This window comes from Crocodylus porosus, unplaced genomic scaffold, assembly GCF_001723895.1.
Source record: "Crocodylus porosus isolate Cpor-Errol unplaced genomic scaffold, CroPor_comp1, whole genome shotgun sequence".
Lineage (NCBI taxonomy): Eukaryota > Metazoa > Chordata > Crocodylia > Crocodylidae > Crocodylus > Crocodylus porosus.
Genome location: NW_017728932.1, coordinates 11,918,121 through 11,943,729, shown reverse-complemented (window position 1 = coordinate 11,943,729; position 25,609 = coordinate 11,918,121). Strand labels below are relative to the sequence as shown.

General features: G+C 47.2%; 1 protein-coding gene across 1 annotated transcript in view; it reads right to left on the bottom strand.

Annotated features, from left to right (window-relative positions):
- MSI2 (musashi RNA binding protein 2) overlaps positions 1-25,609 on the bottom strand; it is a 342,416-nt gene that overhangs the window by 123,324 nt on the left and 193,483 nt on the right. Inside the window, exon 5 of the mRNA XM_019545606.1 lies at positions 20,888-20,936. Within this exon, the coding sequence (XP_019401151.1) occupies positions 20,888-20,936 (49 nt within the window). The remainder of the gene's footprint in view (positions 1-20,887; positions 20,937-25,609) is intronic.

The window sequence follows — 25,609 nt, the reverse complement described above, 5'->3', positions numbered from 1 at the left end:
AGGTCAACTGCTTGGTAGTAGGTCAACTCTGTGGCTGACATGGGTAGTAGGTCCCTTAGTAGGTCAACTGCTTGATAGTAGGTCAAATGCTTGGCTGACATGGGGACTAGGTCCTTTAACTTGTCTGTGTAAATGCAACATTACCCAATATCCATGTGCACACATAGCCCGTATAGTCCTGCGTTCTCATTTCCATCTCTGCCAGGTGCTTCCTGCGTGACATTGGTTAACTCACTTTTCTAGCCTCTGTCACGGGGATAAGCCTTACACAGCCCTTGTAATACTACTAAACATTTGCGAGACTACATCAGCGGTTAAGGGCTTAGGCATTTTCATGCGGAAGCGCTGTAAGTAATGCAGCCAGGTGTTCAGAAGTGGCACTTAGCAAAATCCATGCAGCCTATCAATCAAGCTGGGTGCTAAATGAGAGACATCTGAAGTGGGACCCGCTTTATTTTCAAAAAGCCTCGAATGTTTGCACCCTGGAAGCCAGCCCCCTCTGTTGGAACATCCCATTATCCGCCAGTCACTTTAGGAAACCTTGGCTTGCCCCCATTACCAAAGCAAGAGCTGCAGGTAGAAGCGAGAGGCGCTCGCTCTACAAAGAGATTTTGCAGCTTGGGTCCAACGCAGCGAACTCACGTTCCAGCAAGGGAGGGGGGGACGAGGGAAGCAAGAATGAGGCGGTGAGACGGCGGGAAGGAGGAGCTAAAATAAATTGCAGGGCCCCGATCTAATGCTCTTACCTCTAATTTAAAAAGCGTTATCATCCTATTAGGCCACTTACTGAAGATCGTTTCCTTGTGAGCAATAAAGCATTCCCGATAACAGACGAACTGCAGCTGTAGGGCTCTGATTCAGCCAGGCATCAAACAATGCCCCTAACTTTCAGCCTCTGAGAAACCCCAGATATTCACCTTGCTGTATCCCACCCACACTCAAGGCCCCTCTCTGAGGCTACTCAGGGCAGCATGTTCCTGCCCACACCAGGACTAACCTTGGGGGGACGCGGGGCGGAGGAGGAGGCTGCCGTTGTGCAACCAGTGCTCCTCCGTCTTTATTTTTTACTCCGCAGGTCCCAGTGTTTACAGCTCACTACACCACAAATCTTTATTTCATGTCACCCACTGGCCCACGCTGTCCCCACTCACTGTTTCTCCTAGACAAGTTAATAAGATGGAAGGCTCCCTTGAGGCCTGGAGCCAGTGAACATTATCACTTGGAAGCAAGACAGAAATACTGACACATCGGAAATGACTTCAAGCCTATTAATTACCCTTTCTTCTCTGGCAGATCTTTGAGAAAAAGCTTGACAAATTGAAAGGCAGGATAGATTGTTCTTCCCGGCCCCTCAAATGCACCCCCCTACCCCACCCCCAGACTAATGGAGGAAAGGCTTTCCTTTTGCTTGATAATCAATTAATTCATCAAAAATTAGCTACACAATGAGAGCCCTTTAAATGACGGAGGTACCCTTTTCCCCTTGTTTCCTCCATTTTAATGGGGACAAAGCAAGCAGGGTGGTATCTTCTAACAGAAAGCTAGGCACAGAGCACCGAGATTCCTTTGTTGGAACAAAACCCGCTGGAAAACAGAAAAGGCTTTGCTACAAGACCAGTAACGTGGCATTTCTATCCACCTGCAACTGCAAAATCACCTGGCCATTGCAAAAGGAAAGCAGGTCATGCTTTGAATTTCCCATTGTTTCAAGCAAGGGTGATCAAGATACAGCCCGCGGGCCAGACCCGGCCAGTGAAGCTCTGTTACCTGACCTGGAAATGTGTTGGCAGGGGATGTCTTGGCAATTCATGCTGCTACTATCTCACCACCAAATTTCTGGACCTACTGAGAGCCCTGGACCTCTCACCTCACCATCAAATTTCTGGACCTATTGAGAGCCCTGCAAGACAGATGCATGGCTCCTTGTGCCAGATCAGGCTTGCGGACCAGACCCGTACCACTCATCCAGCCCACGGGGTCAAAGGAATTCAGTATCGCTGATTTAAAGCAGAACAACTATCATTAATAAACAAGCTTGCCCATGGATAAATGGTAGAGACTCGAAAACCGGCAGGGACATTTCAAAACTCTTAAGCGAACATCCCCGAGACCATTTTATCCTCTTCCTCAAAATATAATTTAAAATCTTCACCGGTATAATCAATCCTAATTATTCCCAACATTAGACATTAAACGCATGCCTGCATGCAATGTTGCTTCAGCTATGGGCTTTAAGCAAAGACTATTGTATAAATAAATTATTGGATTTCTTATTCAAGAGCTTCAGATTTGACAGTATTAATTTTGATGCAAAGTAGCTCCACAAGTCTAGATAAAGTCGCTACCACCCATTATGGCTTTATTTTAAAGGTGATTTTTATAATATCTGCTTTTTAAAAAAAAATAACTTGAGCAAAATCTTTAAACCATTACCCAGGCAACTATCATTAAATCATTTGTTCATTTTTATTAGTGTCATTGTAATTAAAGAGAATCATATTTCAAAAATATATCTTCAGCAGCACTTATCAAAACCCATCCCTGCAGCCTATCAATTAGTATTACAATAACCTCACTCCCTTGTTGCCTTTGCCATTAGCATTTTGATTGAATGGCTGTTGAAAAGTGATTGGTAACAGAAGATTGTGTTCAGAAAGTAATGTTTCTTTATTCACTTTCATTGAAGCTTGTCTAGTTGTCTCCAGTTCCTACTCAAAAGAGACAAGACAGTTCCAAAAGCAGTAATTTTGATGCTGGATTATTTTTCCCCCCCTCTGCCTTTCTTCTCTATGAGGTGAGATAGATTGGTTTAGGCTGGACACAAATGCTATTAAATCACTTGACAGCAGATTTGGGGTCTTTCATTGGCTGTGACCTAAACGCACTCCCAACACAGACAAACTACCAGCGCACTGTCATCACAGCGACTGCCTAGAAGTGTGCCCCAATAAGGCAGGAAAACAAATATCAGATCTGAGCGAGTGATCTTTCAAGAGACCCAATAATAATAATAATAATTAATAATGGACAAGCTACCCAGGGAACTTTTCGACCGTGTGTTGTTAGTTTGTTGTTTGGTTTTTTTTTTTACTAATAGCATTGTGCATAAAACACAACCCTTTATTATATAACCCCTTGCACTTTGGAAACGAGCTGCTGCAAGTCAGAGAGAGTTAAGTTTTGCCGCTGTAATAAACCCCTGTAACAAAGGACGGATCTGTAACGTCATTAGGAGAGAAAGTGGATGTATTCTGCAAGTACCATGAATTATAAAGACAAGAGTTCATTAAATCTACTATATTAAAATAAAAATGACCTGCCATTTCAGACAGTTCTATTTACTGATATTCCCGCCGCTGATGCCTTTCTACTGATAAATTACGCTCGCCAGCCACAGCGAACAGTCATCCAAAAACATTTCAATTACTTGAATATGCTGGAAACTTACAAGCAGCCTCATATAAAACCTCTGTAGTTTTGATGCTTGCTTTTGTGGCGATGGAAAAAACCCCAACAAAAGCCAAGATGCCCCATGCCACCTAAACTTATTCCCGGGCGGCAAGCACTGGGAAGGTGGCTATACCAGTAAGCAACGCACCAGAGAGGAGAGAGCACCCCGGTGTGAGATACGGTTCATTATCCAACAGCAGCAGAGAAATATTAGTGCTAGTCCTCACTTTAGTGCCCCCCGCCCCCCCCAAAAAACTTCTCCATCACGCTGTTTATTAAGGTTTCCTTGAGTCTCGATGCCTTTACATTCTCCCGTCTCCTCTCCCCAACTCCCATTCTCCTTTGGCAGTCAGCCAAGAGTTTATAATGGTGTCAGGTAGCAATTTCATTTTTAAAATGCTCTTATCAAAGATTTAAGGTGACTGATAAGAAGAGCACACTAAATCATCATAAAGGAAACATTGTATAAGGCATAGTATTTTACAAATCAAAACAGTTATCAAAATGAAAAGGTATGAATATAAAAACAAACCGAGCCAACGCTCGAGGAAGGAAGGGGCGGGTGGATTTCCAGATTAAACAGAAATTGATCAGGCTTCAGGGCCCCTTTGGTAATATTCTTATAATGTTTGCTAAGGAATGGAATGGAAGACTTGATTTTTCATTTCAGAGCAGGATGAGAAATGCCAGGCCGATGCACACACGTTTACATCCACACACACAAGCATCTGACATATTACTATAAAATGTATTTTCATGTCAATAGAGATAGCTATAGATACTGATTTTTTTTTCTTTTTTTTTTTTTTCAAACCATTACCCACAGTTGTTGGGTGCTGTTATCAGTCAGCTGACCTGGAAAGCATCTGTTGTTAATACCACTGTTTTATTATTTATCAAATCCATTTCTTGATAGAATGACTAATTTCATACCCACAGCTGCTCTCATCTTCCCTTCACAGCTGCTACTTCCCCAGAGCAGCCAGTCAGGTTTTATTAGCCCATCTCCGTTGCTTGCCACCCACATTGTACTTGTGAACCTCTGGAAACCCAGAATGTCCTTTATAAAAACAGAACAGGGGTTGCGTGCATTGCCATTGCAAGGGCTAACCTACTGCAGCTATCGAGAGTCAATGATATGACCACACACCATCTGCTCACCTGCATTTTACAAAAGGGGGCTGTCAACCCACACTTTTATCATCTGACCTTTTTCTTTTTAACCTAATACAAGAAACACTCAAAGTTTGGAGACAATCTCTCTGTGTACATGTATGCATAGACACACAGGATATATACATGTCCATCCCGTACATACACAGGATAGATGTAGATATAGATATCTAGATATAGATATAGATATCTATCTATCGATATATCTAGATACAGATGGGCAGTAGGTCAACTGCTTGGCTGACATGGGTAGCAGGTCCCTTAACAGGTCAACTGCTTGGCTGACATGGGTAGTAGATAGATAGATAGATAGATAGATCCATCCATCCATCCCACACCCCACCCCAGTTTTCAGGTGGGATAGAGTCCAATTCCATATGAACACACTTGAACATCTTCCTAAGTACCTTCCCGAATCAGATCCCGTAACCCAATAGCTTATCCCTTTAAAGGGCCAGGGGCCATATGATATCAGCCGGCCTGGTCTGTGGCACAGCTCCATTAAGAACAAGGTGGGGCCAGGTAGTTTGTAATAAGTTAAAAGAGGAAAGCCTGATAAGCACGTGCCTCTTATAAAATAAGAAAGTAACTCAGCAAGGGTGAAGAGCTGCAGGGAGCCTCTCGGCTTGAGGCACAGGTACTGAGGAAGAGTTGCAAGGAGCTGACTGAGCTGTTGAACGTATAGGAAACTTTATCTGCAGGTTTGTACCGGTGCCTCCAATAAGGGATCTAGACTGTGTGCGTGGTAGTCTGTCCTTCCTGGGCTGGACAGACAGGCAAAGTCTTCCCTGATTCCTGTGTCCCATCACCCTATCTGCTGGGCCCTGCATCCTGCAGCGGAGAGAGCGTGCTAACAAGCTGGAAAATGCAAGCGGCAAACCACACAAGGAGCAGGAGGGATTTAGGCAGGGGCAAGAGAAGAAACCACTGTGAATTCTGTTTCTACATGGCTAGACTTTATCTCGTCGGCCTGCCCTGTGCACTACAAAATGGGCAAGCCTGAAACCCACTCCCTTGCTCAGTTCGTTCGTGTGTTTATTGCATTCATTTTGAGCCAGCTATTTAGAACCGGTGTCCGACTCTTCCAGTCCTGTTACAACTGGGGTCAAACAAGAAAACTCTCATTGACTTTGAAAAAGAGCAGGAAACAGTCCCATTAGAGGTGAATGTGGAAAGAATTGTGGTTAAAAGTGCAGGGCTTGAAGTTGGACCCGGTTCTATTCTCGGGTCTGACGGAGACCTCAAGGCAAGTCAATTAACCTTTCTGTGCCCCTCTCTTCCTACAACTTATCTACTTCACAGGGACACGGCAAAGCTTAATCCAGCACATGTTTGCAAAGTGCTTTGAAATTGCTGGACAGAAGGTGTTATAGGCTAAACATTATTATGATATTTGTCCACGGGTAGTTCATTTCCCATGCACAAAACAGGAAAAAATATAAGTCATCAGCCATGCTAGATCTAGTGCCAAGGTCAATTTGCAGACAAAGTGTAATGATGCTTGTGTGTGCTCTTCTTGGTGTGTCCCCCCCGCCACAACAATCTTTTTTTAAAAACCACAACCCTGCAATTTTTAGCGGCTGCTTTTTTATTGTCAGATCCAGGGGAAAAAAAAGTGCCAGATGTTCCCACTGCAGCTTCTATACAAAATACACTGCACCAGCAGTATCAGAAGTTCTCACCACTACATATTAATCAACCTCATTAAAGAAAACTTGAGTCCAAACTTTGCATTTCATAAATAAAAAATTATATGCAAATCTATATGCACAGCAGGTGTGTCTACATGAGATGCTAACTGCGCAGTAGCCCAATAACACTGCGCAGTGGTGTGCCAGTACCTTCCTGCTTGGTGTTATTAGGCTACTGCGCAGTAAGCGTCACAAAAAAGTGTGTCGGCGCTACTATGCAGTAACTGTAGTTACTGCACATTTAGCTAGTACTTCATTAAGCAATTACTAAACAAAATGTGCAGTAACTACTGCGCATTAATGAACACGTAAACGCACCCAGAGTGCATGTAGCACGACACTGATAGGGAATTGTGCTACTTCAAGTTACTTCCTGATCACTTTGCAGGAGGAATAATAACAAAAGAGTATGAATAAAATAATAATAATGAAATAACCAATACATAATAAAACAACTAATACAGTAATCAATAAAAGAAACTAATAAAAGAGATCAGATTTACCCAAAGAACCTTGTTTGCCAAATGAAGCATTTGCAAGCTGCTTTTTTAGCTGGCGGGGGGCTTGTGAGAGCAGGTATATAACTGATTATCAAACCTGGATCCTGAGACACCTGGGCAAGAGTTCAAAGGATCTGATCTGAAGAGGAAGTGGGAGAGAGTGGAAAGTAATCCACCCCAGTGGAAACAGATCTCTAGTCTTCCCTGCATCATCGGTTGCTGGTGGACAAGGTGAACAAAGTAGAGATTTTCCAGTTTTGGGGCAATGAATATTTTCCTTCTGGGGTGAATGAAAGATAGAATAGGGGGCAAAGGAGAGAGGGAGCCCGACTCAATGGAGAATGCAGGTATTGGGGAATTTTATTACCCACGTGCATGTGGGGATGAGGGAAAGTGTCTCACACCCCTAACTCCCTTTCCTGTCGCTTCCTGGTGATGGTCCAAAATGCCACAGGTTGCAACCCTCTTCCAAAAACCTCCCACACCGCTCATCTAGGCAGGGACTAGGGGGCAAACCCTCAGCCGGTATAAACCTGAACGCTACACGCTGATGCCCTGGAGCGAACGCCGCCTCCATGCTGAATGCTGGGGCCGCTGAGTATTGTAACTTTGGTGAAGTCCAATTTAGTTTTAAAAGGCAACCGGCTCCCCAGGAAAGCCGGAGGGAGAAATGCATCCCGAGTCGCACATCTCTGGCTCGGTTCTCTGGCGTATTTACAGCCTGGGAGGTCACAGGTACCTATTAATTATTCTCTTTGGGACTTGCTTTGTCAAAGCTCCTCGCCTGGAGCAGACTCGCATACCGGCCCTTTTGTCTCCTGTGCTTCCGTATGCACGGGAGGGTTTGGCGGGGCGAGCGGCGAGGGTGGAAGACAAGAAATCTTCAGTGGGTGCAGTGTTACTCATCTATTTACAGCGCACGGGAGGTGCTGTGTCGTGCTCAGAGCCATGAGTCATCGGCACGCCAGCTTTGAGCTCGCGGAGATAAATCCATCGGGGCTCCAAAGCCTGCTCATCAAATACAACTTTTTGGAGGGGTTAAGCGTGTAGTGGGGACAGGGACACAACTTGGAAACGGCAGGCCCTGCCTGAGGAACCTGTGATTTTTGACACCAGTCCGACGGCAGTTTACCGAGACGTGCCTTCTTCTGCAACCTCCCTCCGACCTCAAATACCTGAAGGTCAAGAGGAGGAGAAGGGGAAATCTCCATGGACAGGGACCCGTCCTTGAAAGGCTCTTTTGTGGGTCCAGGCTTGAGTGATTACAGGGAAATTCCTCTAGGCTTTTATCAGGGAAATGTTAGGTCTTTCGGGTCACCCCCTCGGACTCGACTTAACCTGGAACGGGAATTTTTGGCATTCCAGACGGTGGCGTGAAAGCCACTCGCATAAATCACTAGTCAGCTTAACCTTTGTCTCTCCCTTTACTAGGCCACATAAGAGGGTCCGGCTGCTACTTCCGCGGCATAATGGATTTAAGTCCTTAGCTCCAGCTCTCTACATACAAACAGATCCTGGCCTAAGGGTGCATCGAGCCTGACTCTACAGCTCCGCTGACATCCGTGGCAAAATGCCCACCGACTTCAACGGAGCAGGAGCAAGCTCCAAGTTTTGTCAGCAGTGAGACGGCAGCGTGATGGATGCATTGGTTTGTATATATTTGCCGAGATAAATGAACTGGAAGCCGAGGATATGTAGGAAGGAAGTGGGGTGAAATTTTGGCCAGCGCAAACAGCATTAATTTAGGAAAGAATGGCAAGCTATACAACGCTCTACCCCAGAGACCAGACGCATTGTTATTTCAGCACGTATTTTACATCTTTAAGCTAGTAATTTTAACAGCTTCTGGTTCACTAATACAACAAGAGGATTGATTAGATGGAATGTATCCATGCAAGAGCTGTAAACCATTAATTATACGGTAGTGGCATTTCCATTTATAAACCCCCATTTCCGACCCCTCTTTAAACATCAGAGTCATTCCAAGCTTACATTTGGCAAAAGACAGCCTAGAAATAATTTCTGCTCCCCAGACAGTTAAGGCCTGATTCAGCAAAATACATACGCATGAGCATGGGAGTCGATAAGACTTTAGCACATGCTTAATTGGAGCTTTTAGGTATCAGAGATAACAGCGGTAGTTTTATTTCCTGGACTCTACTGAGAAGACTGTCCCGTAAGAAAGATATGCTCTTTGCTCTCAATTCTGTTTTCTTCTCGGCTTGCTGGCTGTGCTGTGATGCTCAAGCTGTAGTCACCCGATCCTGATCGTCTTCCCTCCATCCCCGTCACTGCCACCATCAAGAAAGCATAACTCATTGGGCTTTTGGCATGAATCCTGGGAGGAAAGCCAGCTCAAAGTTTGGTTCCTCTGGGTATTCCAGTGCAGAAATTACCTTTGAGAAACGTCCATGCCAGTGGGGCTCAAACGTAGGAACTTTCTCAGGAAGCAGATGCAAAATGATCATTACCATAAAGGCAAATTCACTTGAAAAACTCAGAGATCGCCTAGTCTTACTCTCCCAGGGACCCTTTCAAAGATGCAACGCAAGCTGCAAACTCCCTTCTGTGCTGCCTCGCCTGACCAACAGACAGACCGTGACCATAGAGTTGTTGGACTCGCTTGACATTTGCCCTGAGAATAGGAAGTTTTTTTTACTTTTCAAGAAATCACCAGTTGCAACGGTCCTAAGGGGAGCTGAGGTCCACTGCTTCCTAAACCCTGGACCTCCATGTCCCCATCCAATGTGCTCAGATACCACAGCCGTTGGCGATCTTTAAAACTTCCTTCATGAGTCTTAGCAACATCAAGGTGCTTAAATAAAACTTGCTGATCATCAGAAGAGAGGTGCTGTATACTGATTGTTGCTGATTTCTAACCGAGGCCAGGCTTGCCCCTAGGTAGCGGGTTATGTCCCTGAAAAGCAAATGCAAAAGCTGGCCAGTCATAATTGTTACCCCTATTTTGCAAAGTGCTTGACATGAGAGCCACCTGGCCCTATTTCTGGATGTGTCTACGGTTCCCCTTGCCTCTTTCTACATTTCTATTCACCTCAAAGCCCAGCCTTTCCCATGGAAGCGTTCCTTGCAGCTGCAGACTTTTTGGAGGCAGGGTTGGGGGACAGGAACTCGGTTTTGGGTTTTTTTTGGTTTTTGGGGTTTTTTTTTAATTGCACGCATTCATTTAACAAGAAAATAAAAAATGTCAAGAGATCCCTCCAGTGCTGCTCTGGGAACCCGATTCTCTCCCCTCCATTAACGAAAACAGTTGCACACATCTCTATTCCTTGGGTGCATCCTGGAAAGTGCAGCTGTTCTTTCTTCTTTCTTCCTCTGGATGTAATTTTCATTACTGGTATAAAATTAAGCAATAAGGTATGACAGACAGTACATAGCTGGGCAATTATTCCAAGCCTCAGGTGGCGTTATACAGCACGAGGCTAGGGGTAGAATGACTGTAACCACCCGAGACGTCCAATAATCGCCTTGAAATGCATGACCAGGAGCCTTCCTCGCTATTCTGAGATGCAGTCCACTGGGATGCAGGACGCACGTTGTTGTCAGTGCCTTTCTCTTCGCATTTCACATGAGTTGCCCTGATGCGGGGGCACTGGGCACCAGGCAGGAAATTCAAAGACAAGGGAAGTGGATCCAAGGATTGGCAGCGTGCTTTCTTTTCCCCGTTTGTTTTTTTAACTCGGCTGCTGCGGTGCCAGGGAACGGCACCCCATTTGTCACGTATGTTCCTGGAACGGGCACAAACTAAGCGCAGCAACATGCACCATCGGACCGGGCGGCTCATCCTCTGACGTAGGTGGGAGAGTTCAGCCACGGTCCCTGTACGCTCCTTGGCCTCTCTGCCAATGCCGACAGTAAAAGGGGCAAATTGATGCCAAATGTGAAGCTGTTATGTGTGGTCTGGATGCCTGCCCACTAAAAGCTGGCCTGAAACCACCAACTCGTTCCACACGGACCACCAAGCAGGCCTCAGCTGATCACAGCGTTCAGCTGCTCTCCACCTGGGATGGGTCTGAACCGCTGACCTACTGGTTGCAGGAGGCATTTATGAATATTATTATTCAGCAAGAACCATATTAAAGTGGCTTATTATATGAATATTTATAATCAGCTAGGATGTAATATCCAAATGCAAATATATAAAATATTAATAAGCCATATGTCACCACTACAATATCAATATGCATGCATACAGGCATGAATAGCTGCCTTGTAACTCAGCGACTCCTGCTCCCTTTGAAAAGGTCTGTAAACAGCGGATGGCCCAGATGAATGAATTCACACAACACCCGCGTGAAGTTTTCAAGCTAGTACTTGAAGAGAGAAAAAACCCCTAGCTACGGCTACTCGGCGTAAGATCCTCTGCTCCGTTCACGGAGGATAAATGTATGCCTCCGTACACAAAGGGTTCACTTCTCATCGCAGGGTTGCAAGATGCACCTCCCAGGATGAACTTCCCCGCCTGGAAAGTGTGTGCAAGGAGCAACCCAGAGTAGGATGAATGCTTCTCTCAAAACAACTTCGCTCTCTGGAGTCCCACTTACACAGTGGTAAAATTGCCAAGGGAATAAAACCCTAAAAATAACAGCATCGCCCCTACCTATCTCTGACATCTGCAGCTCTCAAAGCACTTCATAAAGGCGATAACGATCATCACTGTACTTTGTGTTTCAGAACTGCAGCTGGCCGGTCAAATTTCTCCCTTACCCCTGTCCATGGCCCAAATAAAAATTGTCAAAAAATGCCTAACAGTTAACTTTGCAACCTTCCTCCAAAAAGTGCAAAAACTCAAAAAAACCCTCTGCACAAAATGACCAAATTAGGCAATACGTCCACTTCTTTTAAATCCAGGATTTTTTTAAACTGCTACGGGACACATTAAAAAAAAAACGCGCGATGACCTTGTTTTACTTGAAGCAGACAGCAATAAACAAATAATTGCGCTGGGTCTTAATCATTTTTATATCTCATATATAAAAATGTCAATTATGACTTCAGAGGTCAGTTACAGAAGTGAGGGTTTGGCAGCCGCGCAGAACATGACGGCTATTTTTCTCCTTAGAAAAGCGCTGTCCTTAGTCAAAGCTTAGACAATATCTTGCTAACAACATCACTGCTGTCTCCTTCAATAAAGAGAATGATTAGACCAATTGTTTGTACCTGGACAATTACTTTTATGTACTGATATGTGCTGGAAGGGGACAATCGAAATGCCGAGAAGAGCACTCAAATTCTTCCTTAAGAGAAGGAAGGAACAGGGAGGTAGGAAACAGATTACCTCCCTTCTCCGCATTTATCTAGGTCCCGGTGATAGAAATAAAGGGCGCCCGTGCAGCTGTGCTTTTCCACACAGAAAACCTTCAGCCCCATCTTCTCAGCCTAAATGATCTCCAAGTGCCCCAAAGTCACCATCCCTCTCTCTTAACGGGCTGCTTCTAATCAACTCAAGGGTGATGAGAGCTGCATAGCGGCACATGCCACAACCCAGGTCCGGTGTAATTCTTTGGGAGACCTTCAGTTTTATTTAGGAGATGACAGGAGGGCCAGAAATCCTCAGTATCTTGGGCACCGAGCTTTTGGGGAAAAGCTGGTCCTAAGTGCCACGGGAATGCCAAAATCTTCCATGGATGGTTTTGGTGCCACGGTTCAGGACCAGGAGAAACACGCACGTGGAGCAGCCGATACAAGCGGAAGCCCCACCTCCGTTACCCCACGGTAAATTGCTTGCACGTCCAAATCTGGGAATGCCACAAGCTAGCCTCATTTGTAGGTATGGAGCTGGCCCTTGGCCTCTCTTAACTCTCACTTCACAGCACGTGCAAGTGCTGAGAACTTCCCTCGCGTCTTTACACAAGCCCATGAACAAATTTAAGGCCCGCGTTCAGTTCAGGAATAGCAAACGCCCGAAAGCCAGGACACCTGCAGACATGATTCTGCTCCCACTGTTTTTTTATTTTAGCTTGTCGATGAGAGAGGCCCAGGCCACAGGTTGTCACCCTGCTTCCCCCTTGGCTCTGTCCAACGCAAGCGAGAGGAGCTAATCGCTAAGAAAACAACGCCAGGGCTTTTAGACTCGTTTAGTGTTACACTGAATACCAGTGATTACAATTTGGGAGAATCAAGCACTTGTCATCTATATTTTTCTTTCTGGGTGCCTTGTTGCTCAACATGGGACAGAGCACCTGGGCACACTGCAGAATCCAGTGCAGGTGTGCAAGAAGAGCCCCTCGGTGTTTGCTAACGAACCTTCATGCATCTTCCCTGTCAAATTATCATGTTGCTAACTCGCCCTCTCTGCCCTCCTCCCGTATGCCTCCATTTTACATGCAACAGGTATGCAGGGGGAGCGTAGGGAGGGATGTAATACTAATTAATTAGCAGAAACTCCACTGGCCAGGTATCCTGTCTCCGATTCACCCCGGCTCTAGATGGAACAACTCGGAGAGAATAAACCTGCTCCCCTGCCTTTGCACGTGGGTGCTTTTCCTCCATCCTTACCTCCTCCTGCTTTCTAGCCACCGGTCTCACACATCAGCTCTTCTCTGCCTTGGTGGACCGGGTAAACAAGCCCCCTCAAAAGTCCCACTGCCGTTATTCGGGGGGATTGCCCACCCTGGAGAGGAGCAGCGCAGCAAGGAAGCACGCACAGCTTCCATCCAGCTTCATCTGCTTGACATGCAAGTCAGAGAACCAGGATGCCTTCTAGAGCTCTCTTACATAATGAATTTAGAAGGACATCATCTTGCAAGATGCTTTCCAACCTGCAAGATCAATAACTAATGCTGGATTCAAGATTTTATCTGGAGCTTGCAAGGGTAACTAAATAAACTTTTTTCCCCCCCCCAATTAATCCTTTCAAGACTGACCGATATTTTTCAACAGGCTCCATGAACTCCTATGGCAAGAACAAAGTGATCTTCCAGAGCATTCTGACATTTCTCTTTCTTTTGATTAGAGTAACAGGAATAGCAGACTGGCAACGCATCCCTTCCGCTAAGGAACGACTAATGTGCTTATTAACTAATCTGAACTAGTGACTTCTATTAGCTCATCAGGTGCATATTGCTATAATAAAATTACCAAACTAAAAAAAGAGCCGTGATAAGATCTGATTATATCACCTAGGAGTAAAGCAATGCATTGTTTTTCCTCCAGTAATGCAAGAGCTCATAATTCCATCAATTATGTACTTAGATGGATTTTTTTGCATCCTCTAATAAATATGGCCAGGCAGTTAGGGATGAAATGTAATACCCCTGGAATCCGACTTTCATTAGAAAGCATCTAGGAATGACTAGCCAGATAAGAGACGCCGCCGCATGCAACTAAATGCTTAGCAGACAGTGTTATTTTTATGCTTTGGAGGTCTCGTGGGGCGCGAGACTGTGGCAAAAGCAGGCCAAAGTTAGTTTCTGTGATTGTAAGTGGGAGTTTCAAAACCTCCTATAGACTTCCAGAAGAGCAGAGCTAGTCAGCACTGAGCAGTTTAGAAAATCTCTTTAGCATCAGCTATTCTGAATATTTACATTTACAATCTGATGTTCATCAAGCGCTATGTATGTTGACAAGTCACCCTGTGCTAAAACTCGCATATGAATTAAAACAAGCATTATGTCAACAACTATTTTCAATTTACTAGTGATGAAATTTATCTTCCCTTCTAGCAACAGAAACCAAGTGTTAATATTTTCCCCCTTTTCCCTTGCCTGTGTCACTTACTCTGGGCATCTATATATATATAGATATAGATATATAGATATAGATACACACACACACACACACACACACACACACACGTAAACCAAGACAGATATTTTTACCTGCTACTTCTCCTTCCCTTGGCTTATTTGAAAACACAGGCTGTAACACACAAGTGGTTTCAAGGATTGCTATTAATGCTGCCATTGCACATTACTGCATTTTAAGTGTGTTTCAAAATCCAATCAGAACATGAAATCTGGGGTGCTTTATAAGCGATCCATACGGCAGCACCCTCTTCATTACAACAAGCTGGTGGACAGTTTACCGGCCTGATTAAAAGTGGCCACCTGTTCAGCGAAAACACATCTGAAAGGACTTGATTAAATCAAAACCAAGAATAGAGGTGAATCATTGCATTTCAGTGTTCATTTACATTTGTTTCTTCTTTTCACCTTTACGTGGCAGATTTAAAGATCCGGAGTTCGGCGTTTCATACCCGTTTGGCGCTTGCTCGAGCAGCAAAGTGACTTAGCACCACCTGAATGCTTCCCCCATTAGGAGGAATTTTGGCTAATACTCTCCTGATTAAGCAGCAGTCACTGTCATTCACCTGGCAACAGGCGAAGTCACTTCCCTGGGAGAAGGAGGTAGGGAAGGTGTAGGGGCACCCTCAAGTCATGTGCGAGACACTCAGCTGGTGTGTGCACAGGTCAGGGTGCCTAGCCCTACACAGGACTGAGTCCCAGATCCAGTTTAACTGGCGTATGTTGGAGGTGGGAATGACAAGATCTTTTTAAACAGCATTTCAGCATAGAAAAAATGAGGGCTGGAAGGGACCTCAGGAGGTCACATCAAGTCCACCCCCCTGCTCCAAGCAGGACCAGCCCCAACCAGATCACCCCAACCAAGGTCCAGCATCATCACACCTTCAGCCCTGAATGAATCTCTTTAGCTTCCCAGCCCTTCAGATCCTTTCAAATACGTCCACACAAAGCTGCTAAGGTAAAGAGATGCTACTGAGTATCTGTAGTAAAACAAGACTATTCAAAAAAAAAAAATGCAACCAGAGCTAATACAAAAAATAATACAGAATTGCTGCAGACTTGTTGCTTTCTCTCTTCTAGCAAAGGAGTCTGCTTTTTTTTTATTTCCATTTTTCAGTTGGCGTGGAGGAGCCAGGGTTTCGCAGAAGCAAAGGTGCCCTCTATATATGCAGCCCTGAACTTCAGTAGCGATGGAACTTTTTTTTCAGATAAGATAATGGAGAGATGGTTTTGACAGGAGAATCTGTCCTCTGAGGGCTTATCATTCAGGCTCACACCTGATAACGCCAAGCTACCAAACACAATAGTCCATTCCCCCCCCCCCCCCCCCAAAAGAGTATTTAAAAGAACTGAATTGAAGCAGCTAAAGCACAGCTCAGCATCAGCACCGAACAGCCAGAAACGTGTCCCCGCGCCCTCGTGGCTTGGAAAGTGCTTACAGCAGCACAGTGCCACACACAGGAGATGCACCAAGGGTCACCTTGAATCTGTACGGAAGGGGACAACGAGCGTCTCGGTGGCGGGAAAGGAGGAAGGACTCGCGTGCCGTGGTTTGACTTCCAACACCACTCCACCGCTTCCCCTGCGCCTTGGCAGTGGAGCTGTGGAGGGCAGCAGACACCGGGTTTCATCCTGGAAACAGGTTGCCCATGCAATCAGCAGGCAGGAACAAAGGCAGGTATCTTTGGGATTCGTGGCATCAGGCTCCTGCTTCTCATGGGGAACAAAAACCTGGACTTTTGGCTTCAGATGCACAAGTCTCAGCCACTCAAGTGAACAAGACTGGCTGCCTGGAGCAGGTATCCAGGTTGTAGCCATATTGGTCTAAAGGAAAAGCAATCAGGACTCATGGTAGAGGTGATATTTTTTATTAGACCCACTAGATTTTTGCAGAAGTTTTTTTTGTTTGTTTGTGTTTTGCAAAAATCTAGTGGGTCTAATAAAAGATATTGCCTGTACCACAAGTCCTGATTGCCTGGAGTAGAGCTTTTATCCCCCCGTGAGGCCGGCACTACAGGGTAACACAGTCCTACGGGTCGGAGCCAGTACTTTGCAGCTGCAAGAGCTGTGCAGCCTGGCTCCATTGCATGATGCTGGGTTTGCCGTGCCTTTGAGGGTACCACCCAGTGAACCTGAGGAAGTACCTTCCAAGACTGCCAAACGTCCGTCTGGGGCAGACAGTAAAAACCCCAGCTCAGGAACCTGCAAAGTGATATTACACAGGCCTCGGAAAAGAAAAAAAGAACCGGACCCACTTGAATTTGGGGATTCGGCTCCTTGGGCCTCCGGCTGGGTGCTGCATAAGCCGCTCCTGAGCCTGGACAGTTTCAGGGGAGAAAACAAAGAGCGTAATGGGTGGGTGGAAGGATTGCTGCAGCACATTCACGCTAGTTAAATCTCTGCCGCGGTCAGGACTCAGCCCCTTGGCTCTCCTCTACCTCTGGCATGTACCAGAATGAGGTCGGAGAGGAGATTTAAGCCCGCCGTGCCAAACACAAAAGCCCCATGCAATACTGCTCTTAGAAGCAACAAATAACCTGTCGAGCCCTTGACCACAGGAAGGGTATAGTTTATGTCCCTTTTCAGAACGGCTGGAAGGGGAGCGGTGGAAATTCCCCCGATACAAAAGGAAACCTTTTGGGCTGCGTGAAAGGTTTGAACTCTTGGTTCTCCTTAGAAATCAATGGAAACTGGAGGTGGGGCTCTATTGCCTTTGCAAATCACAGTCCTTCCCATATATCTTTTACTTGTGAAGGCTGAATTACTCTGGTTACTGCCGCTCTAACCCAAAGGCTTTTAGAGGAAAGTCAGTGGCGGGGATGAGCGAGGAAGGCAAAAGCGTCTCTGGAAGTTTTATTCCCCCCGTCCCACAACCACTGGTCACTAGGCGGCTTGTTAGAGCAAGCTCCTCGCACAAAGCATCATTGAAAAGGGCAGCGTCGGGAGTTCAAGTCCCCTGATCCTGCCATGGAGATGGACAATGCTCCAGCCAGCGGCGCTGGTATTCTAGCAAGTGGGGCTTGGCCACGGTCCCCGGGCCGCTTTCCAAAACTCGTAACACTTCTTGACTTGTCTCAGACTCCTTTAAACTTTTTGGCAGCCTCCCTAAGCAAACGCACGATATACATTACTCTGAGAAGCTGACACTTTTGTGGCCGAGACAATAACGGTATCAGTCAAGCGAGTCCCCACAAAGAGCCGACATTCAAACTGTTTAAGTGGCTGGAGCCTGAAGGGCAAATGACGTCAGCCTGGTAAGCTCCGTTTCCACGTGGGCGCAGGAAGCGGGGACCACCCCCATCAGATCTGTCCCCTGGCACGATAGCCGACGGTAAAACAGGAGAGGCCTTTGCAGGGCAACGTCCCTGCCACGCCAAGAGAGAGACCCGCTAAGGGTATATTTACACTTCATTCACCTCCGGAGGTTAAATTAGCCCCTGCTGGATACCATGCTGCTACAGGTAGACTGGCACCTCGTTCAAAGCTGGGTGGCTTTTTAATGACGAGGGTAGACCACCTCCTTGACGGACAGAAATGCCTCCTGTGACGTGGGGGGGGCGGAAATTATTTACCTTGAGATCCTGCTTGCTCAGCAAATCTTCCTGAGAGTCTCTCAGTCCCAGTTTTCAAAAATGCCACAATGCTTGAAACCCCTGGGAGAAGCCTTGTAGTGACGATAGCTTTAGAGATACAGTTATTCCCATTTTACAGACAGAAGGATTGTGTCTTGCCCCGAGTCAGATCAAAATTCAGGCGTTTCCTGACTTCCAGCTTATGCCTGTAGGTTCATAATTACCAAATTATACCACCACCAAAAGCATGTGCCAGTATGAGGCCTTATTCCAAATTCACAGGAAACCGTTTACCCACGACACAGGCCAACAGCTCCTAACGTTTTAGCCAGGAGGTTGCTGTCAACCATTTGTATCAACATTCGTAATCAGCACGTGGTTATGTTAACATGATCCGGGAGCTCGTGTAGCTCAAAGATCGCAGTCAGCGGATTATTTAAAATATACATTTCTTTTTTTATGCAGGCCCTGTTGATTCATTTGCCCCATTGGATCATTGCTGCAGCTGACAGAAAAATGAATGAAATAAGAAGCTTGGCTTGTAATTCTCAGGTGCCCAGGCTTTATAGGATTACATTTAGCATATATTCAAGGCAATCTGTACGGCACGCGGGGCTGGAAGGAAGCGGATGTATAGCACCCAAGATAAATGGTTGTTTAGTCAAGATGCTTGCGGTCAGATAGCGAAATGCTGGCCTAACTGCCCGCAGTTTCTGCAACTGTACAAGGAGATAAGGAAACCAACTGGGCTGTAAGCAGCTCACCCTGGCCACGATTTGGCCCAAACTTTCAAAGTGGGCGCGGGGGGGATTAAGAGCATGCAAAATGCGAGAAGCATCAACATTTTAGCCTCCCCGCTCAAAATTCAGGCCCGGCTGGGATGCACTCCCCGTCCACGCCTGCCTGGCATGGTCCGGCCGTAAGCACTTCCTTGACATGCGTTTGAGCAGCACGGTCACGCTGCGGTGACACCGAGAAATCAGTGACGATGGTCAAGCAGCCCCGTTTGTGACCGGGGGAAACACGGAGGCCGCAGCGGCATTTCTAATCCCACCATACTCCTCCTCCCCTTCACCCGAGCACGAGGCTGGCACTAAATTGTATTGCTTGTGTTCAGCGATCCTTGCTGGAAGTTGACACCTGAAACTCAAGGATGCAGACGTGACCGGAGGGGCAGGCGCCGCTCGTGCTCCGGTGAAGCCGTGGGCAGGGAAACGCATCAATAAAACGTTCCTGTCGTCAGCCCCTGGGGCATTAATTAATCTTTCAGAAAAACAGGCTCCATAAAAACAAAGCATCAGAGCCCAGAGCTTCAAACCAACAACAGCGCCTTCGATGTTACGGTGAGCAGCACAGCAGTAAAAAAAGCAGAGTGGTCAAAAAGCCTGGCTCCCTCCCCTGCTCATGCCTTGTGCAGGCAGGTCTGGGCACCCTCTTTTTGGTCTGTGCAGGGACAGCACCTAGCACCCAGCAGGCCCGCTCCACGAGTGGGGCTCGTAATGCCAACATAACAAATCAGACTAGCACATCACCACCACCTGTCCCTCCCTGTGACTCTTCTGCTTCTTCCCCATCTGTCTTTCTGAGTTGTCATTGCTTACACTGATCCGGTAAGAAGCAGAACACGCCGTTCCCGGAGGGGATGGGGGCGGACAGTGGAACCGGACCAAATCTAGCACTGAGACCTACGTCCCTTATAACTGGGGTGCATTCATTCAACTCCTTCCGGGAGGATAATTAAACCAACTGGCTTCTTAAGCCCGGTGGCATGCATCCTTCTTGCTTGCTTAGGAGAAGTCTGGCTCGGGAAGTCACACGGCAGCATTCCCAGGATCCCTGCTTCTTGCCTTGCCCCCATACCACGCACGGCCCTTGCTCGCGCTCTCTCTCTCCCGGCTGCAGTTTTGTTCTACAAACACCAGACTCTTTCACGCAATAAGAAAACTCAGATCACAGGAAGAGATGGGGAAAAAGGGGGAATCAAAAGAGTCAGAGGGCCATATTCTTAGGCACAATCTTCAGCGTCTGCCTCGGAAAACTTGCACATCCAAGTGGACTTCTGGCAATTAGCACGGGTCTTGCAGTGGACCTCAACTAGGCATGTTAAGGTCCACAAATTTAGATGGACTACGGCACCCAGCTGAGTGAAGAGAATCAAGGTCCTTGCACATGCAGAAAGGCTTCAAAGTTACATGCAGGTATCTACCGTGGGACCTCACAATGTGCCACGAGGTAGCGGGGAGAGGTATGGGTGCGTGCCCCTCCCTTGGTACTGAAGGCAGGACTGTATTAACACCCAGGTGCAGGGAGATGAGTGAGCGCACCTGACCTTTTCCTTCTTCTACCACTAATTATTATTTATTTCCTTTCTCTCCCAAACCCAGGATCGGATGCCTGACATCAGTTTTTCACCCATCCATCTCCACGGACATTACGTACCCCTGCAATCCTCTTCACCCAAGTCAACCTGCATAGGACTTCCTTTGGGCCACCGGGACAAGACGCCATCCAACTGGCCGGAAGAGCCCTCACTGATGAGACATCCAAGCTACTCGCAGACGCACGCAAGGACCAAAGCCTGAGCACCTCTGCTATTATGCAAACTGCAGGACACAACGAACTGGCCCAAGTCCCAGCAGTCGGCATGCGGACCCCTGGGTCCACCAGACCCTTTGGTGCTCCGGAGTTGGCACCGGCCAGCGATAAAGCACGACCCCTGAGCGCCGACACTCTCTTACCTCTATGCCTGTTGGTAGTCTTGTCAAACATAAGCATGGCGTCCTCTACCTGCAAGACAGAAAGGGGAAATGTGTGTTTCAGCACATCTGCCACAAGGTTAATGAGGACATGCAAGCAAAACGAGATCTGGGGAGCTGAGGCTAAGGCAGCAGCCGCCGAAGCTCAGGTACAGAAAACCACATGGACGCGTCAGATCTCATTTCCTTTGCTTACAGTCAGCTTTTTCTTTTGGAAACCTGCTGCTTTCAACACAAAACCTGGCTGGCATTTGATCCAGAGGAGAGAAAAGTGCATGTTAAAAAGTCTTACTGCCCTAAAAAGCACAGGCATCTAAGCAGATTTTATTTTTTCTCCACCCCCTCCTTCTCTTCTTCAAGCAGCTGGAGAAAGCGGAGCAGGGGCCCCCTCTTCATGCAGCACAGATGGGAGTCGCCGAGGCCAATCACACCCAGGGCTCCTCCAAAGGGGGGGTCGCTGTGTTGGGATGAGGGGGTTTTAAAAAGGACATGTGGGGCAGAGAGGTATTCAAGAGGCCTTTCGAAAAGCGACAGGAGCAAAGCGGGGCTGGGTGAGGAAAGGTTTCATTCGCATCAGGTGCGGCATTTCCACTTCAGAAGAGAGAGCCGACTCCTGGCACGTACTGAAGTGCAACAAAATTGCTTTCAAGTTTCATTACTATTTGCATGATTTATTCCACCTACGTGGAGCCTGTGCAGCCACACCTCCATCTTGCACCTATTTTGAAGTGATGCTCTGCTGAGAGGTCTTCCTCAGCATCCTGGATTTTACACTGCTGTTCAGAGCCTCTGGCAGCTTCAGCGAGACGACGCTGCACCCTGATGGAAAAATGCCCGTCGAATTTAACCTTCCTAAAGCTTGGCTTCGTTAATGGTTAGCAGGGAATTAGATGGAGACAGTGGTGCAAAAGGTCCCAAGAGAACAGCTCTCCTTATCAGTTCGGGGTGGTAGTTTGCTACCAAACTTTCAACGGCTGGCATCCTCCCTTTTAAATACTGCGGTGCAAAGCCAAACAAGTATCATTTACCTACTCGCTCGAGGAAAGCTGACTCTGCTCTTGTATGCTTAGTACGTCAAGTGATACTCTGCATCCACCCTGTAGAGATTACTATGGCAGGGACCCAATTAGACCCTTTGTACAGGTCGCTCTTGTCTGTTTTAAGTAGCCTTTGTCTTTGCTTGGCGGCAGCATCGTTTTTGGAACGTGCTTAAAAATACAGGGTGGAGACGTTTCAACTACAGTATAAGAAGGAGGGTCCAAGACTCAGGAGAAATGACAGCACGGTTAAACCTTGAACACTCGTTTCAGATCCGGCTCCGATTTATCTGGTTTCTAGCACAGCATCGTCCGAGCCACATAAGTCGGCAGAGCGGTATTAAAAACCACCCGACCTGGAAGAGCTGTGGCCTGCTTCCTTCGTCCTGCTTACGTCTTTACCCCCGTCTTGGGTGGGATTTGCCAATGCCATCAACTCCAAACTGAATTACGGCTAGGGTCATCTCGGCCTGCTCCCATCCTTTGAAACAAACCCTCCAGATTTCAGCACTGCCAGGGGGTAAGCAAGGACCAGAGCCCTCGACACTCATCTGTGTCCCGGGATTCGGGTTTGCTCAGCCAATTTTTAAACTTCTTAAAGGCTTCGGCCTGATTAAGCTCTAGGTTCAAGCAGCAAGAGCCACTCCCAAGGACTGCATGGTTTTTCCCCACTTCTCTCCACCCTAAGCTGAGCATCGCAGGAGCCGAGCTGGGCACTGAGCCCCCTTGAATCCCCACACTGGTCTATCGCACGGGTTTAAAACACATCTCTCACACTGCAAAAATTGTTGCCCAAACTCCCCATCACTGCACGTAATGGGCCCCTGGGGCTCACCTGCATCCTTTGAGGCGGCCCGGTCATAGCACTGTTGTCTCCTGACTCACGGACAATACGGCTAGTATGTGCGCGGTGGGACAGATCAAGCTCAGGCTTCAATCCCCGACACAGTTAGTCATCACCGCAGGATGGTTTGTGCAAGGCTTTGAATTGCCGTTCACCTCTGCCGTAAGGGAAGAGCTTCCCTCACAGCGGGAGTGCAAGCAGAGTGTGGCTCTTGATCTTTCTTTAGAGGCGAGACCCATGCACGCGGAGGGTCTCACCTCTAGGAGCTAACCCACCACTCTTTTAGCACAGGATTTTAGATCCACAGGGACCTAACCAGGGCTCACGGGTACGTAAGCCCAGTTTATTGCAACAGCCTGCTTCGGTAACTAAGAGACGAGAGCTGAAGGAGCAGGTGCCCAAAGGCCATTGCTTCACAGGACTCGTGAGCAGAGGGAATGACTCAGTGCCTAACAGGAACTCAATGCACATCGTGCCGTGGATCCTTCTGCCCCTGGCCCTATCCTAGAAAGCAGCACTGAGCTGACTCACGTTTGCACCATGAAGTCCCCAAGCACCTTCATCTTTGCTCATCAGCACTTTGCTGCAGGCCATGGGAACACAGCCCTTTTCTTAGAGGTGAATGGCAAAGGGGGGAAAAACCCTTGCGCTGCTCCTCCAAAGCCCGCACGAGAGTAGGATAGGCCTTGGCGGTGCACAGGGCCGCAGGAGACGTGGGCGCTCTGCCATCACCCTGCTGCATGGGGCTGGGAGCAAGCCGCATCTCTCCGGGCTTCAGCAGCCCAGGTGTCAGAGGAGGATAACGATGCACCTTCTCTCTCCCCCTTGCACTGCAAGCTCCCCAGGGCAGGGGCCTCGCATGCGTTTCAAAAGGACCTAGCACCGCGGAGCTGTGAATGCAGCCGGGCTTCTTTATTGAACCAGGGATCAATAACAAGACTGAGCGCACGGTTGGTGGGCTGACCTGGGGGGGACTTTGGTCCTGTTGGGTGGAAGCCACAAGAGTGCAGCCATCCTTGAAAGATTTGTGCTTTATCCCTTGGGAAGCAGGCATCTAAGGTTTGGATTAAGCCCAGAAGCAAAATCATAAAGGCAAGATTTAGATCTGAAATACCGCGAGGGGATAAACCAGCTCTTTGGACCGAATTTTGACCAGCCTCCGGATAAAATATACCCTAAAAAAAATTTAAAAAAAAAAAAAATCAGTAGGGTGTTCTTAAGCCAGTGGGTGCCCTTTCAACAATGCCTAATTGGTTATCTTTTCTTTTTTCTAAGGTCAGAACATTTTATCTCCGTCGCTGCCCTTTCTGAGTTTACCCCACCCTGAGCTACTTTTTAGGGCAGCCATTGTAACAGAAGAATAGCCTCTTTCCTCCATAGTCCAGTGACACAATGGGACTTCTTGATACCTCCTGAATAGATAAAGTGCAATGGAGAAAGAAAAATTCTATTAACGCTTTACAAAATAAAACATCTAAGAACGGGTGAGATGGGGGAGAGGCGAGGGGGGAAAAAAAAAATCAATATGGAGAAGGCTGTGCGTTTACAAAAAACTTTTCACCACTTGCAGAGGTGGGGAGCCTAAGGAGGGGGAAAAGAAACTTATTAATTCAGAAAACCCATCAATGCTACGGAAATCTGGCAGAACAGCAAGAACTGAAACTAGAAGAATTTGAATATACAAAGGGCTGAATAGAATGAAAAAAAAAAGAAAAAAATCGCACTGCTTCACATAAACAGCTCGTTTCTCACGGTTCTCCATGAATCAAACACAAGCGGCTTGTTTAAGTCTTCATCAAGGAGAAATAAGGGACGCAGTGAAGGTACCGGGAATAAACCCTGTAGTAAGCAAGTTGATCTTGCTGTATTTCAGAGAGAGGGAGAAGGGGGGAAAAGAAAAGAAGAGGCCCACACAAATGAAACTCAAGTAGGTCTGAGTTTGGTAGCAGCGCACAATAATGATCCCCATGTTAACCCTCTGGCTCACGCCGGGGCTCCTTCTGTTGTTCGGCGCTGTTAGAGAGGGCTGGATGCAGCAAGTCTCCCAGGTCTTGGTTAAAACAAGCAGTCTGCATCTTCCCCTTTAAAGGAAAGGAAAATGTTTCCCTAACACGGGGCTCCCGGCTTCTAATCTTACATCTCTACGCCCTCCGAGTGCTTTATGCAGGTGAGAAAAAAGCACTCTCCCTCTTTTATTGATGGACAAATGGAAGCAGAGAGATGCAAAGACCTACCGAGGGTGAGAGGCTAACCTCTGATTTTTTCGAAGGCTGAATTTCCATTTCATTTCAAGGCAACTCATTTTGAATGACAACGTGCCACAGAAGGGCAACCTGACTCCGCTGTGATATAATTTGCTTAGGCATTGGCCTCACTTTCTACCCGGATGGTACAATGCACAGCGTAACTACTTGGCCAGTGCATCTTAGCAGTTCCCCCTCCATGCCCAGACCGCAGAGGATCGGCCCGCTCCAGCTTCCCCGTGGAGAACGTGGCCTTTTAGTCCACACTGCAGGCACAAGGGGTGTTTATACACGTACATTTTGTGCCCCGACATGCCGGCGATCCGCTGCTTTGGAGCAGACTCAATTAATCGAGCCCGCTCTGCGTGCGAGCTGATGTGAACGGTGCTGCGCCGCATGCAGCTGCATAAGCACAGAAATGCACGTCTGCATGAAGCAAATGGCAGCAGCGCGCTTTTGAACCAAAACGCCTTCAATGCATTTTAGTTCAAAAGCACCGCTGCCATTTTCTCAGCACCGGCGTGCATTTCACCACTCATACGACTGCAAGCATCACAGTTGCTTTGCAAAGCGCCCGATG